Source organism: Ovis aries, chromosome 9 (genome assembly GCF_016772045.2).
Source record: "Ovis aries strain OAR_USU_Benz2616 breed Rambouillet chromosome 9, ARS-UI_Ramb_v3.0, whole genome shotgun sequence".
Lineage (NCBI taxonomy): Eukaryota > Metazoa > Chordata > Mammalia > Artiodactyla > Bovidae > Ovis > Ovis aries.
Genome location: NC_056062.1, coordinates 23,704,293 through 23,723,559, shown reverse-complemented (window position 1 = coordinate 23,723,559; position 19,267 = coordinate 23,704,293). Strand labels below are relative to the sequence as shown.

Sequence of the window (19,267 nt, the reverse complement as noted above, 5' to 3'; positions counted from 1 at the left end):
AAGGTGGGAAAGATGCTGAGATATAGAAAATACAGAAAATGCCCGTAAGACACACCAATTCACCGAACTACTGCAGACCCATGAGTCCTGTCTCACCATAACTGGTCCACAGACTGGACCCAGGGGCTCCCAGGGTGGAGGAAGTGAGAGAGGCCGCTGTCTACCCAGCCTCAGAGCCAAGTGTGAACAAAGGAAGTGTTACTTCATCTCTCACCACAGAGAGCAAGTGTCAAGCAGAATTTCAAGCATCTGCTATTGCAAAACACCTAACAGAGCAGCATAAGGTCACTTCCAGAAACACCCCTTTCTCTCTACCCCGTAAAGACGTTTGGCTTCACCTACATCCCAGGTAACTTCATTGGCATAAACTGAGGTTCATTCATTCACTTGTTTGTTCATTTATTCAGCGAACTGTTTCAAGATCCAGATGTGTCAGGACTCCTGCTGGGTTCTAGGGTTACAGAGATGAATCAGTTATCATCCTTGGCTTCCAGAAGTTCAGCTGGCTAAAGGAAAGGATAAAAAGCAAGCAAGTTCTGCACTGGGGATGGAAAATACAACGCAGAATTAGTGATCTGAATATAAGCTAAGCTACAGACATTTTTTTTTTAGCAATTGCTGGGCATCACTCCATTTATAAACACACACACACAAAACGAGCTACTTCCTGAGTCAGCCACTAGCCCTAGGACCTAGCCCAAGAACAAGATCTGTATGTCCAACTTTAGATCCCATTAGGAAGGGCTGCTGGCCACTGAGTTGGCTATAAATGTCCATCCTAGGACAGTCTCCATCCCTGAGCCGTGGGACAAAAGGCAGAGGCAGACTCCATTACCCAGATGGCTGTGCTCTAAGGGAGATCCTAGCTCTTGGCGACAGGTGGTCCTCAGGAAGCTGGGAGATAAAGGTTGCCCTAAGTGCCCCTGCTTTACCCTCCACAAACCATAACACCAACACCAGCCCCTTGTTTTATACTTTCTGGTTATAAAGCACTGTTACACTTACTTGCTCATCCATCATTCATTCCCCAAATACCTATTATATGTGAGCTACTCTGCTTACAGCTAGGAATCTAAAGAGTAAGAAAACATAGCTCCTACTCTTTAGGATGCCACTTCCTCCAGGAAGCCCTCCTTGATCTCATTGGCCAGGTTGCACATCCCCCACCCCAGCTCCCTGTATCACTGCTGGCTCTCGCTCCATTTCAGTTCCCCGGCTTAGATGAAAAGAGGACTCATCTACCTCCGACACCACCGTCCTCACCCAGGGCCTGGTATGGTGTCTGACACAGTGGAGGCAGAATAAATGCCTTGAGGAAGCCCCAGTGGGAAGAGCTGAGACGATAGAGGAGAAACTGAAACCCAGGGGGCAGGGCAAGTTGTCTCTTTGGGTAAGAGTCTGGCATTATCCTTCCGCCCTTTGGTTTCTAGATCAGGAAGTCTGTCTCAGAGGGCCTGGGTGACCTGCCCAAGATTCCTGTTAATACAACTAGCAGAGCCTCTAATCCTACTCTCTTTATATCAGTTGCCAGACAGACTGGACTCCTGAGCCAGCTGCTGGCTCACTTTCTCCCCAGCAGTCACAGAGTTCCATGTGCCCTCCTGTGACCAGGTGCTGTTGGCACCTACTGTATTCTTCACCCTCCCCCAGAGCACTGTTCTAAGATGCAAGGAGATAGGAGCCTGTGATTTAAACAAAGAAATGGATCCTAATGATGGAACGTCGGGTACTCACTTATTCATGACACAAATATTTACTGAACACCCACGGGATGCTCTATTCTAGAGGTGAAGAAGCAGGAGTGAACAGAGGCAAAAATCGCTGCTGCCCGCTAAGGTCTGATGGTGTTACAGAAAGGCGGTATCCCTCTGGTGAATGAATGAATGAATCAAAGGTAACCTCAGGTGATCTACTGCAGGTAATGTCGATGTGATGTCAGCTGACTCAGAGCACCTGATCTGCTGGGGGGCAGGGAGACCACATCATTCTTCATCCCCAGGTGTCTCTGCTAGCTACTAGGGGATCCCCTGTCTTACTCTTTCAACAGCCCCAGTACAAGACAAATAGAATGAGCCCCCTTTTCTGGCCATTGCTGGCTTCCTAATTAAAGTCAAGGATGTGTGTTTACTCAAGGTCTATGAACACAGACCCCAAAAAAGTGTTTAAGAGAAAGCAGATGGAATGTGGGTAAGGACTAGCTAATAAAATCAGGGGGAAAAATGCTGGGAGTTTTCAACCATGACCGTGATTAAACAAAACTTGCGGGGAGGATGCTCTGAGGGCCAAGGTCCAGAAATGTGTGCAGAGCCTGAGTTTCCAGGGCAAAATGTAAACCATAACTTCCTGCTGAATTAATTGGTCCCCGGTGGGAGAGTCAGGCTAAGTTGCTCTGGACCACGCTGCTCCTCCTGCCTCACCCCTCCCCGTCTTCTACCACTAGGTTGTCACACAGCTCGTCAAGACTGCATTTAAAAATCCTGTGGACTTGCAGCTTCGCTGGGGACTGTGTGCGCGCTCAATTGTGTCTGACTCTCTGCGACCCCATGGACTGCAGCCCGCCAGGCTTCTCTGTCCATGGAATTCTCCAGGCAAGAATACTGGAGTGGGTGCCATTTCTTTCTCCAAGGGATATTCCTGACCCAGGGATCAAACCTGCGTCTCTTGCATCTCCAGCATTGGCAGGAGGATTCTTTTATCACTGAGGCACCTGGGAAGCCCCAGTCTCTGGCAGATTAAAAGAGGCACTTAATGAAGCTCTGCAAGGAGATCCAACCAGTCCATTCTAAAGGAAATCAGTCCTGAGTGTTCATTGGAAGGACTGATGCTGAAGCTGAAGCTCCAATACTTTGGCCACCTGATGCAAAGAACTGACTCACTGGAAAAGACCCTGACACTGGGAAAGATTGAAGGCAGGAGAAGGGGACGACAGAGAATGAGATGGTTGGATGGCATCACTGCCTCGATGGACATGAGTTTGAGCAAGCTCTGGGAGTTAGTGATGGACAGGGAAGCCGGGCGTGCTGCAGTCCATGGGGTCGCAAAGAGCTGGAGAGAACTGAGCAACCGAACTGAATGAAGCTCAGAAGCTGAGACCATCAGAACGTTCACTGTCATCAGGAGGCTTCAGTCTCCTCATCTAACCACTACACCAGACACTGGCTAAGGTCCCTGCCAATGACAGCTGCCCACAAACCGTTCTCCTCAACCCAGGCAGGAGCCAGGGGTGTGGAGAAGGACCTCTCTTCTGAAATCTGGGTGCAAGTCTGGCCTGAATTTGAACATGAGTGGCAGAGATGGCCAGGAGTCCCAAGGATCCCCCTAGAAAGTCAATGACATCCCGGAGATCAAAGTGGGCAAACTAAGGCTGACACCCTGGGCCAACCCGAATAAAATGCTAATGAACACATTTCCACAGTTAAAGTCCACAATGGGAGAGTCACCAGTCAGGCCCAGAAAACAGTCAATGTCTTTGATTAAGTGCTGATGAAATTCCCCATCACTGCTTTAATCTGGCTCCCCAGGGAGTTTCATTGGCTTTGAGATGTTTTCAAAGAAAACGATCTTGAATATATTAATACATGATTCCCCAAGCTACTAAACAGAAAGATGGGCCCTTCTGCCTCCACCCCTTCCCCAGGGCACGCAGCAGTTTCCCAGATGAGTCCTTAGTGTCAGACAATGGCAACCTTGGCTCTTTTTCTATAAAAGATGATCCTTCTCACCAGCGTTTACTCTCTGCTGGTCCAGCTCCTCTATCAGAGTCTCTGTTTATCAATGACTTTGTGCATTTGAAGCTGGTGCGAACCTCCTTGGGCTGGGACCAACCTCTCTTAAAGTTAAGGTCCTGATAAACATCAAAGTGCTCTTAGCAAACTGGCTTGTTTCCATACCAGAGCAGAGTCTATCCCAAGTCAGCTCTACCACCAACCTGGATTCTCAGCCATTCTGAGTATAAATTTACTGTTTGGTTGCTAAGTCATGTCTGACACTTTGTGACCTCATGAACTGCAGCACGCCAGGCTTCCGTGCCCGTCACTATCTTCAAACTCACATCCACTGAGTCAGTGATGCCATCCAACCATCTCATTCTCTGCTGCCCCCTTCTCTTACCTTCTATCTTTCCCAGCATCAGCATTCTGAGCCACTCTGAGTATAAATGATCAAGAGGAAAACACACTGAAGGATGGCTCCTAAGCTAAGCCAATCCACCCATTTGCCTATAGCTCCTTGACTGCTGCTGCCTTTTGCACATGCTGTTCCCTTTGTCTGAAATGCTTTTCCGAGCAGTGGCCTTTAAAATTCAAACTGTCACCTTGTCTATAAAGCCTGGCTCAGACCGTCCAGGCAGTTCAGTTCAGCATGTCCTGAGCGTGCGAGCCTGGTCCTTACATGGCTAGATGCACAGAGAAGAGGAACTTCCCCTCAACTGGCTGCAGACCCTCCCAAGATAGCATCTTCAAATCACCTCTGGCTTGAAACTTTATTTTAAAAGCTTTAATCTGCATTATTTCAGACATTTTAAAAAAAAGAATAAAACCACCTCTTGTGCCCACCACTCAGCTTAAGGAGCAAAATGTGTGTGTGTGTGTGTGTGTGTGTGTGTGTGTGCGCGCACGCGTGCACACACACACACTCAGTCATGTCCGACTCTTTGCAACTCCATGGACCGTAGCCTGCCAGCTCCTCTGTCTATGGAATTTCCCAGGCAAGAATACTGGAGTACTGGAGTACCATTTCCTTCTCCAGGGGATCTTTCCCAGCCCAGGGTTCAAGCTTGAGTTTCTCACATCTCCTGCATTGGCAGGTGGGTTCTTTACCACTGCACCACCTGGTAAGCCCTAAGGAACAAAACAGAGTGACTACAAGGTACCCCACCCCCAAATTATTCATCTTCCCAGTTCCTCGGTGAAAGTGAAAGTGTTAGTCGCTCAGTCGTTTCTGATTCTTTGTGACCCCATGGCCTGTAGCCCGCCAGTCTCCTCTGTCCATGGCAAGAATACTAGGGTGGGTTGCTATTTCCTCCTTCAGGGGATCTTTCTGACCCAGGGATCAAACTCATGTCTCCTGCATCTCCTGAACTGGCAGGCAGATTATTTACCAGTAGGGCACCTGGGAAGCCCTAAAGGAGGGATGAGCCCTCAGTAAATGCCCTTTTCATTCATTAGGTGTGTCCTCTGACTTCTGAATTCCCTGCTAGCCTGAAGTGCATCTGTGAGGAGGCCACCAACCGGAGCTTAAGAGCCAGGACTAAGGCTGAGTTCCAACTCTGGCCCTTCCCAGCTGTGCAGCCCCAGGCAAATCACTCGGCCTCCCTGGGCTTCAATTCTCTGGGAAAAAAAAATAATGCACTCATCCTACAAACACTCTTGGATTGAGGGCTACAGTGAAGCCTGACCTGCAGACCTCAAAGAGGAAAAGGCCCAATTCTTGGGCCTTAGCGGCCACAACATGAACTCAAAGCACTCCACCACTATAAGGCATTGTTATTAGACTTTAGCCTCTATTTTCTGTCATAACAGCCCCTTTCTGACTTCTTTCCCTGCCTTTTTTTTTTTTTTTTAAGGTTCAAGATACAGTGTTTGGTCAATGCGAAGTAGAACAGCCAGCCAGGAGGCTCATCTTTAATTCAGCGCCAACAACACTCAGCTGGGCTCAAACTTGGACAAAGGCTTTTTTCCCCAGTGCATCTACTCACAGAGGCCTGTTCTCCAGTCAGCTCTCAACTATTCTCCCAGGGAGGGCTCGACCCAGGCTGGGAGGCTTGCAGGGGGCGTGGGGTGTGGACAGGAAAGGGAGATGGGCAGGGAGAGCAGGGCAGACCTAGGACAGACCCCTCCCCGCAGTCCAGAGGGCAGCCAGGAGCACCCCCAGAGTGTGGCCCTCAGGAAAGGGACACAGGGAGGTGGCAGCCTGTCACACTCCTGGCCTCCCCCTCCTAGAAGGATGCTCCATGACACCTCCGCCACAGAGAAGGGAAGTGGCATGAAGCAATTGCCAGGGCTGCTCACACAGAAAGGCAGAGCCCTGCGCCCAGCAGCAGGTTCCCAGTGCCTTCCGCCCTCCGGGCGGCAGATGACACCCACACCCTCAGGGAACGAAAACCTTGGCGTGGCTGTGAGCTTCAGCTTTACCCAAGGACGAAACCTTTGACTAAACCTGAGTTTGGATAGACTCCAGGAGTTGGTGATGGACAGGGAGGCCTGGCGTGCTGCGGTCCATGGGGTCGCAAAGAGTCGGACACGACTGAACTGAACACCCGACAGGCCACCCGTTAGGAGCTGAACTACATCTGATAAGGATTAAATGAGATGACGGGCCCAGGCAGAAACCTCTCCCACCACCAGCTTTTTAGCTGTTATGTTCTAGTTCTGACTCTCAAAAGGGCGAGGGTGAGGAACCGGCATGACTCAGCTCCACGGCTCAGGGCTCGGCCAGCAGCTGGAGCTCCTTTCATCTGGACAGTGGCACAACAGCCTGACTCACCTGTCACTTCCTCTGGAAGGTACCGGGCCCAATAGGAGAAGGGAGGAGGAAGGGAATGGAAAAAACAAGGGCTTTTCTGGACACTCAACAAAGCTGTTGGGCTTCCCTGGTGGCTCAGTGATAAAGAATCCGCCTGCCAATACAGGGTACATGGGTTTGATCCCTGATCTGGGAAGATCCCACATGCCGTGGAGCAACCAAGCCCGTGAGTCACAACAAGAGAAGCCACAATGTTAAGAAGACCAAGCACTGTACCTAGAGAGTAGCCCCCGATCGCCGCAAGTAGAGAAAAGGCCACGCAGCAATGAAGACTCAGCAAACCAATAAATAAAATTATGTAAAACATAAAAATAAACTGCCACGATTGCCCAGAAAGGTTGATAAAGGACGGACCCAGCTGGCCACTAGCAAGAAGACACACCTGTCTCCGCAGGATGACACGGCTCCCAGGCATCCAGGCTGGGTGACAGGGCACCCACTGGGTTTCCTCCCGAGCGAGCTCTTAGGAACAGGTGCATCTCAGGTGCTATTGGACCTCCCCACCCCCGCTCTGATTGACTGGCAGCCCCGTAACACACAGGAGAATAAGCTCGAAGGTGGAATCAAACCCTCCCTCCCTCCTGCCCCACTTAATATGATCAGGAACAAGAGATCAGGTTCCTTTTCTTTGCATTTTAAATGTCTGAGGTCTTGAGACGAAGATCAGTTTAGCTGGAGAGAAGTATTTTCCAATCCCATCCCCAGCCATGATCCTGGAAGCGGGGAGGGTCCCTGGGGGAAGGGGGTGGCGGGATATTCAAAAGGTCACATGCCTCGACTATTCCTCATTTACTTCTAAGAGGGAGAGGGCAAGGGTGAAGTCAGAAGTATGCAAATTCGCTTTTCTACACTTCCTCTGCATTTCACCACTGAAACTTTGAGAAACACCACTTGGGAAAGAGAGAGTTCCACTGGGGGGAGGGAGAAGGGCCTCAAGGTTGTGGGGTCATCTCCGAAGGTTGGAGCCCCCTAGGGCCCAGGACACCCTGTCAGATCAACTTCAGGATGGGGTGCTCAACCACAGACTTGGGCTTCCCTGGTGGCTCAGTAGATCAGAACTCACCTGCCAGTGCAGGGGACACAGGTTCGATCCCTGCCCCGGGAAGATTCCACATGCCGTGAAGCAACTAAGCATACAAGCCACAGCTACTGAAGCCCAAGTGCCTAGAGGCTGTGCTCAGCAACAAGAGAAGCCACCGCAATAAGAAGGCCATGCTCCGCAAGTAGAAGGGTACCCCCTGCTCACTGCAAACAGAGAACAGGCCTCACAGTAACAACAACAAAAACACACTGATTCAGTCTCCACTAGGCCAGAAGTTGTGTCCTTCCCATCTGCTGGGTCTCCCACACTGCAGCTGGACCCCCTAAAACTCTCCAAAGTCAACAGCACTCAAGCTGGCGATACCCCCGGAACAATTATTAACATATACATGTAATACGTGGAGTGCCACTGGGTCAGGACAACTACACATTCTCACGATGTCCTCAATCTATCACAAGGTGTAATGGAAGTATATCTCATGTTCATTTAATGTAGCCATATTCAACTATACTCAATAGTATACTCAACTATGCTCAGAGGGCCACATTCTTTTTAAGAAACTTGAATGAAAGTGTACTTTGCCTCTTTAATTTTTGTGTATTTGTTTTTTGGGATACTGTACATTGTGTACAACTGTACCACTGTACACTACTGTTTGCATGATACGTTCATACACACGGGTTACTGCACAGCATCACATAGACAAAATCACAAGTGTGCAAACAATCAGGGGCAAATTCTCCTGAGACTGTCTCCTAATTCCCCACGCAGTTCTGCCTGCTGGGTTGACTCCTGGACTTCATGACTGAGATGTGACTCTTATGTTTTTTTCTCCTTTGGTGCTTTTGAGTCTTGAAGGATGTGTCTGTCTGATGGGAACTAGCAGAAAATCAGTTTCGGGTTAGAACAGGAAACTGGGCCTCCAAGGCTGGTAAGCACTGGGAAGGCCATCGTGGCTCTGCACCGTGGCCACTTGCCAAGGACAGGCTGTCTGGTCACAAGAACTCCTTGCTGGGCCATGAGCTGGGCTGTCTGGTCACAAGAACTCCTTGCTGGGCCACGAGCTGGCCATGTGGGGCTTTCACCTCCCTGGTCTGATGGCTCATTCTTTCAGTGAGTGGTGTAGATGACTTCCAAGTTCCTGTGTGACTCTGGGCAACTCATATCATCTCTCTGGGCCTTCATGGGCCGTCTGAACAAGTTCCCACCTTGGATGAGAATCAGAGCTTCCTAGATGAGGTTACACTGTGTTGAGATAGTGACCTCTTCAGCACTTCGGGCGGGTGGCCCTGGGGTCAGCCACCTCCAGCCAAGAGATGCTTCCTCTTTCACTGCCCAACCCAGGCTTACAAATTCTGTTTTCCTGCATGGGTGGTGGCCTGAAAAAGCCTGAGAAGGATGGGACTAGGTGATCTCCAAGGTCCTTTCCATCTTAAACCAACTGCCCCACGCCCAGCAGTTAAAATCAGGTGGTATTCAGGCAAAAGATTCTGCTACGTGGGGGTTCCTCTAACTGGGTGGCAAGGCATCAGAATTATCTGAGAGTGCGTGTTGAAAACGTGGATTCCTGGACTTCCCTGGTGGTACAGGAGATAAGAATCCGCCTGCCAATGCAGGAGACATGGGTTTGATCCCTCTTCCGGGAAGATTCCACATGCCTCGGGGCAACTGAGCCCACGCACCACAACTACTGAGCTCGTGTGCCGAAAGTACTGAAGCCCGCATGCCTAAAGCCTATGCTCTGCAACAACAGACGCCACCTCAACAAGAAGCCCAGCTGCTGCACTGAAGAGTAGCCCTCACTCGCTGCAAGTAGAGAAAGCCCACACACAGCAACAAAGACCCGGAACAACCAAAAATAAATAAACAAATAATTTCTTAAAAAAGAAAACGTGGACTCTTGATTCTCCCACCTAGGAAGCTTAAACATACCCAATTTATAGCCAGATAAAAGAAATACTGGGGAAGAGGAAACACAGGCATAGAATATTCTGGCAAATTCACATACTGAAGATGGATGAGAGTGTGGGACTACCATGAGCAGGCAATTCACCCTGTATCCACCTTATTGTCTCAAGTCTACAGTGACCCAGGCTCCAAAACCGGGGCTTTCCTTTCCTATTCAACCATCCACAACAGAGCCTGAACCCACAGCACACTTCCTTCTCCCAGATCTTTGTCTTGGGGGGGGTGCGTGTGGACAGAGGAAGGTGCTACACGTCCCAACAGCAAATGCAACAAGAAGTGTGTTAATAGCACAAGTCAATTTGACACTGAAATTCACCAAAAATCTCACTACTCAAATTAGCCCAAGTAATCTACCTGCAAGAGTAATTTATAAATCCTCAACTTCCTGGGCTGACAAGTTCACGGAAGGTAGCTCTCACCAGTGATGGTTGGCAGGGTGCCTAGCACAAGGGGACGTTCCCTTAGAAAACCACCTCTGTCTTCCAACAACGCCAAACAGCATCCAGCCACAGCAGTCTGCTCCCTAGAAGACAACTCCCTTTGTAGGACTTTCGTTATGCTCGAGGTACACTCAGAAGAGGTAGTAAAAATAGTAGGTGGGGACTTCCCTGGTGGTCCAGTGGTTAGGAATCCCCCTGCCAATGCAGGGGACATAGGTTCAATCCCAGGTCCGGGAAGATTTCACATGCTGAGCGACAACTAAGGCTGTGTGCCATGACTACTGAGCCCACCCACTACAGCTACTGAAGCCTGCTCGCCCTAGAGCCTGTGCCCCACAAGAGAAGCCAGCGCAACAAGAAGCCTGCGCACGGGGACTAAAGCACAGCCCCACTCACTGCAACCAGAGAAAGCCCTCACACAGCAATGAAGACCCAGCACAGCCAAAACTAATAAACAAATAAAACTTAAAACAACAACAACAATAGTAGGTGACATTGAAGCTGGCAGAGATAGTACTTTGAATTCCAGCTCTGCCTTTGATTAACCTCTAAGTGTTCTGTTTCCTCCTCTAGAAGGTAGAGATAATATAACCTAACTCCCAGAGTTACTGTGAAGGTAAGAACCACCACCTGGAATGTACACATTGTCCATGCTCAATGTCATTACAAGGGAGACCAAAAGACCCCAAAAGCCCAAAATCACAAAACCCCACCATGTGACATTTATGGGAGCCCTGTCATCAGGGAGGCCCTTGCCTGGGCCATAAATGCCACACAAAGTGTCGGAGATGCTGTCTCGCTCCCCACCTCCCACTCCCCTCCCTGCCCCTGCAATCACCGCACTGCTCCGTCCTCTGGTGCCCACCCCCAAACCCATCCAGAGAGCCTCTCCGATTCCTGAAGGACAGGGTGGGCTTGGAGGGGCTGGGTTCTGGTGAGCCCAAGGAAACAATCCGAACCCTGCCTTCTCAAGCTGCTCAGGCCCTTAGGGACCTGTGTGGGGTGGCTGGGGGACACGGAGCATTTATTCCCCCGGTGGACCCATCCCGGGGCCCAGCACATGGTAGGTACTCACTTAGTGACCCCTATTGAAGTGAAGGATGGATCTGCTTTCTCCGTAGTGAACTGAACACCCAATAGCTATGAAGACTTGTTCGGAAAAGACTATGAAATACCCCTCCGCTTTGGTTCACGGCCTGCTGGATCTACAAGCACCCGCTGGTTGTCCCTGGGGCCCCTCAGAGCTCAGGGACATGCGCAGAACTAGGGTTCAGGGGAGCAGGGCAGACATTTTAGGATGTTATTGGCCGAGTTTCACTTCCTCGCTGTCTTCTGTATTTTACTTCACCTCTGGTTTTGAGCAAAGCTGGGGCCAGGCCAGCACACAAACTGGCAGTGGAGGCCTCTGCCGGGATGCTCGCTCCTCCTCCCTGAGTCCCAGCAGATGATGGTCCCTGAGGCTGAGAGCAGACAGGGGACTCGATTCCTAAGCACCTGTGAGGTGCCAGGCCCTCAGGCCTGCAGGCAGAGGCAGCCAGGCTCGCACTGAAGAGCCACAACAAGCTGCACAACCGGCACTGGGGTGCCGGGGCACGTGAGGCAGTTTGCAAACGACTGCACACTCAGGGAGTCGTGAGTGAACCAAGAGGTACCAGGTCGCGAGGTCCATGGCTCTTCCCCCTTTCAAAGGAGAACCCCAGAGGTGCCAAGCCTCTCGGTTTTGCATTAAGGCACTACAGCAGTTTGAAAGTATCTTACAAAATACCTGCCCTTGGGACTTGGTCCAGTGGCAAGCCTAGTGGCTAAGTCTCCTTGCTTCCAGGGCAGGGGGCAAAGGTTCAATCCCTAGTCAGGGAATAAGATCCCACATGCTGCACAGTACAGCCAAAAGATTAAACAAAACAGAAATACTTGCCCTCCTATCAAATCCATATCCCATGGATACGCCAGAAGGTTACAGTCCTGACCTGAAATCAGCACTGGACAAAGCAGTTCCGGCCCAGCTGCGACTACGTCCTTGCAGGGAGGGGGTGTCTTTTTGGAGTGTTTCTATTGATACGAGACACTAGGCTAGCAGCTTGTCCAGACATCATCGTTTAGCCCTCCAAACAACCCAGAGAGGAGATGTTACCAGCTCAGCTCTGTTCCAGGCGGTTCTGGCCCAGCAAGGTGCTCTGATTTGCCCAAGGTCACACAGCTACTGTGCAGCAGGACCAGGGCACCTCAGCTCCACAGCCCAACAGTATTTGCTGAGTGGGCGCTGGGTTTAAATTCCAGAGAATTCCAAGTGGCCAGACAGGGCCCATCCCAGTAGACTCCTTGAGCAAGTGAGCCGAGGATGGAGCTTTTCTGCTCTCGCTGCCCAAGCCTCTTCCCATCCTCACCTCCTCTTCATGACTTCCCCTCACCTCCTCTGCAGGGCCGTGGCACTGTTCCTCCCCATCCTGGTCTGGGGATGCTGACCGAGGAGGGGAGAGGCCACGTGTCTCTGACAGGCTGTGCGACTTCAAAGCCTTAACTTTTCCCTTGTTGGGTCTTCTTTTCCACTGTGGGTTTAAGGGCTTGCTCCCCTGCCCAAGGAAGGTCAGGAGCAGAGATATCTTTCGTGCCGGGGAAAGATGTCCAGCCACCACCCACCTTGGCCTCAGAGCCCAGCACTAAGGCAGCCCCAGGGTACTCACAGGCAGATGCTTGGGAGCCAGGAGACCTGGGTTCCAGTCCTGCGTTTGCCTCTTGGGCAAGACACTTCTCCTTCTGGATCCCAGTTCCCTCATCAGTTTAATTAAGAGTACAGGGCGCCTGCAACTCTGAGCATGCGGTTCCTGCTCAGTCCTTCCCAACAGCATCACGTGTGAAGGCTGCCACACTCACCCTGCCTCCCTCTCTTCCCTCCCCGACTTCCTGCTGGGCCGCAGAGTACCTCCGGGTGGGAAAAGGAGGGCTCTTCTCCACACTCCCTTCAGGTCCCCACCGTCTTCTTATCGTGTGACTTGGGGCACGTCTGCTTCCTCCACTAACTAAGCCATCAGCTGCCGGGAGCCTCCAGGGTCATATTCCAATTCGCATTCTCAGTATCAGTTGGGTCCCAAGTAAATGAGAGGTAGGGACCTCCAAGCTCTCCCTACTCAAGGCGTGGTCCACAACACTGAGCATCATATGGGGAAGTGTCAGAAATGCAGGTTCTCTGCCAGTCCCAGCCTCTGACTCTGCAAGGGAATCCTCAGTGGATTTGGGGGACTCATACATGCCAGTATGGGACATGTTGCAAGGTTCCCCCAGCTCCGACATGGCCCCTCCCCACAGCCCTTGATTTGACCACCTAGACGCCTCCAGATGTGTGGGCCATAGCTGCTGCTGCTGCTGTTAAGTCGCTTCAGTCGTGTCCGACTCTGTGCGACCCCACAGACGGCAGCCCATCAGGCTCCCCCATCCCTGGGATTCTCCAGGCACGAACACTGGACTGGGTTGCCATTTCCTTCTCCAGTGCATGAAAGTGAAAAGTGAAAGTGAAGTCTCTCAGTCATGTCCGACTCTTAGCAACCCCATGGACTGCAGCCTACCAGACTCCTCCGTCCATGGGATTTTCCAGGCAAGAGTACTGGAGTGGGGTGCCATTGCCTTCTCCTTAGCAGGGATCCCTAAAATGTAGCTCACTAAATATACCAAGGGTTTCCCTGGTAGGGCCAGGGATAAAGAACCCGCCTGCCAATGCAGGAGATCTAGGTTCCATCCCTGGGTCGAGAAGGTCCCCTGGAGGAGGAAATGGAAACCCACTCCAGTATTCTTGCCTGGAAAATGTCATAGACAGAAAAGAAGCCTGGCAGCCACAATCTATAGGGTCACAAAGAGTTGGACATGACTGAGCGACTAAGCACACACACAGTTACCAAAGGACACTGACTTAGGAGCCTTCGAGAAGCCTGCCGCTGACTCACAAGGAGGATCTGAAACCTGCAGCCCCCCAGGGTGACTCCTGCCAGGTGTGACCCACTGGCCCTCTGAGTCTCAAGGAAGCTGAGCGGCTTCAAAATGTTGCAGCCCCTCCTTCAGTTCTGTGACTGAGGCTACCCCCACGCTCCCCTCCCCCTACAACTCCCAAAAGCAGATGACTGCATAGCAGCCAATATTTAACAGCAGAAGCAAACAGACCAGCAGCCCACTGGCCGCCTCAAGGCCCTGCATCCATGCTCAGAAAATGTTCTTCCTTTATTTTCTACCCTTGACATTTACTCAACTTCAAAAGAAAAGGAATCCTTCCAGAACACGCTTTCAGGTTTTATTTTTAATAAACCCTGCGATTCCTCCAATGGCTTCAGATTATCCTAAATATTTATTTTTAAAAAATCATTCTCAGCATCACTTCTTTAAACAAATCTCCTCATTGACTTCGATTATTTATGAATTTATGAACACAACGTCTCCTTTCCCTGGGGCAGATGGTAACGTGTAAGCCTTTGAAAAGGAGTGGGGGGTAGAGGGAGGAAAAATCAATGGGACAGAACGTAAACTCAATGAGTCCTCAGTTTACTCTCCTTGACCAGCTCTGGTACAAGGATCTCTTCATTCAGGAGAAACACCATACTGTGGCCAGTCAACAAGTGGTTTGGGAAAGCATGGAGACTTGAATCTAGGAAGAAGCTGTAAGCCAAGGACTTGATCCCCAGTGGGAACTGAAGCCCTGTTAACAGAGGGACAGGACGATGGGACCAGGGCCCAGACAGAAAGAGCCCAGGGATGGTGGGAAAGTAATTAATATATACTGAACACCTACTATGAGCTGGGAGACTCCCCAGACCACTTCTGCATTGATCATCACAACCACCTTTCCAGGCAGCGATTATAATTCCTCATTTGAAAGATGAAGAAGGCCCAGAGAAAGAGGAAGTATCTTGCCCAAGGTCACAGCACTAGCAAGCAGCAGAAGAACCAGGATGGATAGCAAGACACTCAGGCCTTCAAACCCAAACCCACACTGCCTCTGAAGTAGAAAGGATGAGAGAGAATAGAGAATGGAGTTAAGATCATGCATCCTTGGTTACAAAGTTATTATCTTCCTTTCAACCTGGTGAGGCCAATCACCCCTTTCAAGACTGTCAAAGACTTAACTCCCAAAGTTCCACAATGCAACAGAACTTTGCCCATTGAGAATCCAGGAGGATCAAGTCTCAGATGAAATCTGGAAGGAGTGGATGCAAAGGTTATAAGAAGATATGAAATGAGAGTCATAAACACACAGAAAGCTCACTTTATGAAAAAGAGAGGACAAAAGAACTTTACCCTCAGGGATGGATAAAAGAGAGGAGCCTTTACTAAGCGCCCAGAGGAGGAGAAAAAGAATAAAATCTACCCTTCTCCCACCTCTCCCTCAATTTCCTTCTCTCCAGAAGCTCCAATTCAAGTTAAAAAAGAGAGATGGGTCTGGCCTTTGAGATGCTTATGCTCCCTCTAGTGAAAGATCGTTACTGCTGCTGTTGATAACAACAATCATTAATGATGATGGCCATTTACCGGGGGCCTGGGCTGAGAGCTTCATGCATACGACTACAAGGAGCAAAACCATCCCGTTTTACAAATGAGAACACTGAGGCTCTGAGCAGGGAAGAAACGTGGTGATGTGCATAGGGGCAGTAAGAGAGGACACTGAGGTGTGACTCTGGATCCTGTTCAGGAGGCCAGTGAACTAGATGAGATGGGGCAGAGAGGAGGAAAAGACAGTACCAAGAAGGACATGATCTGTCTAAGGCTTCAAGCCACCGCCTAGCTAAAGTGGGTCAGTTTTAAAGCTGAATTTTTCACTGACACAACAGCGTCTCCACAGTGCTCGTTGGAAGATGGTTTTGCTGGAGACAACCAAGTCCCAGACTGCTGAAGTCACAGGACAGTGGTATCTTCAGGAGTCCCTCCTGTCACAGGCTCTAGGTCCTGAAGTAAGAACAGAGACTGGGATTCCATGATGGGGAACCAAGACGCCCTGGGGAGGAACGGCCAAAGAACAATGTCAAGGTCACCTACAGGCCAGTGTGTTGACCTTAAGTTGGAGACAGATTGAACTTCCACAAAGAGCAAAGGAGAAACCATCACTCTTTTGTTCATTCTGTCAAAAACAAAACCAAAAAAATACTGGACACTAGCATATGCCAGACAGCCTGCCAGGGGAACCACAAAGGCCCTTCAGGTGGGAGCACGGTCCACGGGAAAGAGAGGGAGAGCTCAGCGGATGGAAGACTGGAGTGATGACCTTGAATCTGTGGCCTCATTGGCTGAGGGTCTCGGGCCAAGTCCTATACTTTTTCTGAGTTGTAAGATGAAAATAAAATCTCTACTTCATAGGTAACTGTGGCCACTCTACGTCTTCAAAAGGAACCTGTGCGAGCTTAAACTGTAGCTGGCCACTGCACAGAGGTGCCTGCTCTTGCCTCTTAAAATAATAGCCGCACTCGAGTTCATCTCCTGCCCTCCAGAAGTTGGGAAAAAGAAAAAAAAAAAAAAGCACAGCTAAGGATCCTAAAAGAGGTGCACACAGGCCTGTGGGATCTGAGAAAAGAAGAGAAGGAATGGCTGTCAGAGAAAGCAAAATTATCTGAAAATCTCCCAAAGGACATGCAGAAACACATCCTGAATCTTTATCTGAAGGCCACTTCCAAGTACCCCTGTGGATAAGAACAACCTAGCCTCCTTCAGCACACATGCTTTGCCCTTCCCCATGCCTAAAGTTTAGCAAGCATCCAGATAATGTAAATTACAACCTGCCTCGCCAAGAAAACTCATGCCAGCTGACCACTTCTGCATGCCCCACCTAGGAGAAAACCCACCACGTTTACAGGAACCCCCAGGCCTGGGAAGTCAGCCCAGCTGTCAGCCCTGGCAGCCCGCCCCAGCCAGTCATCTGGCAGTGGCAATCAAAATGATGATTCCTTTTCATTTCCACCAAATGCAATCTTCCAAGAAGAGGAGAGGCTCAAAGTCAGAGTTTAAGCTCCTTTTCATAAGGAGTCAATATTTTCACAGGATAATCCCTCTTGGGTACGGGGTGGATTACAAATATCCCAGGTGGCAAAACGTGGCTCTCTGGGGACTGTGGAGAGGCCGTTACAGGGCAAGGAGGCCAAAACGTGGAACCACACCTGGCCACTCACTCACTTCTCAAAATTCACCATCCACATATTCACTGCACAGATACCTATGTGCCCCAGGCCCCCCTTCCAGGCGGTTAGGATGCAAGAAAGAAAGGGGACTGGCAATGACACTTCCCTGCCCTGTGCCCTCGCCAAGTCAAGAAATCCACGCTCACTTGCTGGAGGCCCAACTCCAGAGCAACCCGTTTTAGGAACAGCCGCCTAAAACTCAGAGAGGGCAAGCGACTTGCCCAAGTTCACACAGCTAGCAAGAGGTCCAGCAAGGAATTAAACCCAGGTACAAAGTCCTCCTGACACTCCCCGGCGGGCCTCCTTCCCGCTCAAGCCCTCCCCCACCAGATCCATTTATGCGGCAGGGTGAGGATCAAAGCCCGCCCCCCCCCCCCCCCCAGGCTCCAGTAAGGGAAGTCCTCAGTTCCTCTTTCCTCCCCGCCCCCCGCCCCCACTTCCCCGCCACACAGGACAGACAAGTTCGAGACCCAAGGTGTGTGTGCGCAGCCCCAGGAAAGCCCTGTAGGCTGCAAGGGCATCCAGCCGTTAACTTCCATTAAAAAAAAAAAAAAAAAAAAGGTGATTAAAAGATAAAGAGCACAGAAGCAGCCCTCTTTAAACACCGGCGGGTGGTTATCCCAGGAGGAAGTCTTGAAGCCAATGGAGATTTTGTTCACCCCCTCCAGTTCCTCAATTCTAAAAGACTGGCCTTCCAACCCCCCAGTGGAAGTTAGCTGAGGGAGGGGGTGCAAGGCGCCCGGGGTCAGACCCTGCGCCCTCACCTGGCTCTAAGAAGGGGCGCCCCGGGGAGCAGTCACCCCGGATACCCCCTCCCTCCGGGCGCCGCCGCGCGCTCCCCGCAGCGGGGTGGACCCGGGCGGCGGCCCCGCGGCGTGCGCCCCTCGCGTCCGCCCTCCGCAGCCCACCCGAGGCGCCTCCTCCGGGAGCCCCGTCCCCGCCCCGCGCCGAGCCCCCCACCCTCGCGGCGCCCCTACTCCAAACGCAGGACGCCCGGCGCGGCCCGGACCGCATCCCTGTCCCTCCCCGCAGCCATCACGCGCGCGCCGCGCTCCCCACGCCCTCCCCGGGGGCAGGTCGGCTCGCGGGGCGCGCGCGGACCAGCCGGGCGGCCCGGGCGGCGGCGCCGGCGGAGCCCGGGGCACGTACCTGGCGGCCCGGGCGAGCGGCGAGGGGAGCGCGGGCGCGGGCGCGCAGGAGCCTCGGGCGCCGCCGCCGCCGCTTCCGGGTTGGCGGGCCTCACGTCACCGCCGCAGGTTTGCGAGCGGCCCCCGCCGCGCCGGCACAGCAGCAGCAGCGGCGGCCCGGGCGGGCGTCGGGCGAGAAATAACTATAAAAGGAAGAGACGCGTCGAGGAGGAAGAGGAAACGCCGTTTACCTTCGAGAAGCCGAGCCGCCGGCGCTCGCACAAAAGGAGGACGCCCGCCGACGCCGCCCCGTCCCCGCCGCATCGCGGGGCCGGGCGTCAGCGCGCGCGGCGCCCCGGGACCGCCCCGCGCCGGCCCCCACCCCAAAACCGGCGGCGGGGGCGGGGGGCCGGGCTGGGGCCCGGGTGGCCTCGGGCATGTCGCGGCAGGCGGCCGAGCGGCCGCGTGGGGGGCGCTGGGGGCCGGGGGTGGGGGGCGCTCGGCGCCCTCCCGGCGGCGTAGACGCGGAAACTGCTGCTCCTTGGGGATGGCCCAAGGTCACAGCCAGTGCGGCAGGGCTCCCGTTCGAACCCTGAGTGCCCCCGACCTGCGGGCCAGCCCGGTTCCTAGCCCAGGGTCCGCTCCCCCCTCACCTGTCCGTGGGGAAGGATGCTGGCCTCCCCGGCCCACCTGGCATTGGGGCAGTGAAAGCTGGTGCATCCAGTACACTCATTCAGCCCACAAGGCATATTCACTGAGGGCCTACTATGTGCAGCTAGGAATCCAAGCAGAATACCTGCCTGGGGAGTGTCCGGCAATACATATCTGATGTGTCTGGGGCATATCTAAGTGCTGCTGCTGCTGCTGCTAAGTCGCTTCAGTCGTGTCCGACTCTGTGCGACCCCATAGACAGCAGCCCACCAGGCTCCCCGGTCCCTGGGATTCTCCCGGCAAGAACACTGGAGTAGGTCGCCATTTCCTTCTCCAGTGCGTGAAAGTGAAAGGGGAAAGTTAAGTCGCTCA

The 19,267-nt window shown here is 52.2% G+C and overlaps 1 protein-coding gene across 35 annotated transcripts in view; it reads right to left on the bottom strand.

Annotated features, from left to right (window-relative positions):
* Positions 1–18,577, bottom strand: part of CYRIB (CYFIP related Rac1 interactor B) — a 143,122-nt gene extending 124,545 nt beyond the window's left edge. For 18 of the 35 annotated variants that reach the window (XM_060393366.1, XM_060393364.1, XM_060393367.1 and 15 more), the window contains exon 1: positions 18,267–18,321. Coding sequence is in view for 1 of the 35 variants with exons in the window: in XM_042254103.1 (XP_042110037.1) it covers positions 18,496–18,568 (73 nt within the window). In the remaining 34 variants the exon portion in view is untranslated. Of the gene's footprint in view, positions 1–342; positions 6,964–11,047; positions 12,336–12,653; positions 12,729–18,266; positions 18,322–18,495 lie in introns of those variants that run through there. The other 17 variants (XM_060393371.1, XM_042254119.2, XM_042254133.2 and 14 more) reach the window with 4 other exon arrangements.
* Between the last annotated feature and the right edge of the window lie 690 nt (positions 18,578–19,267).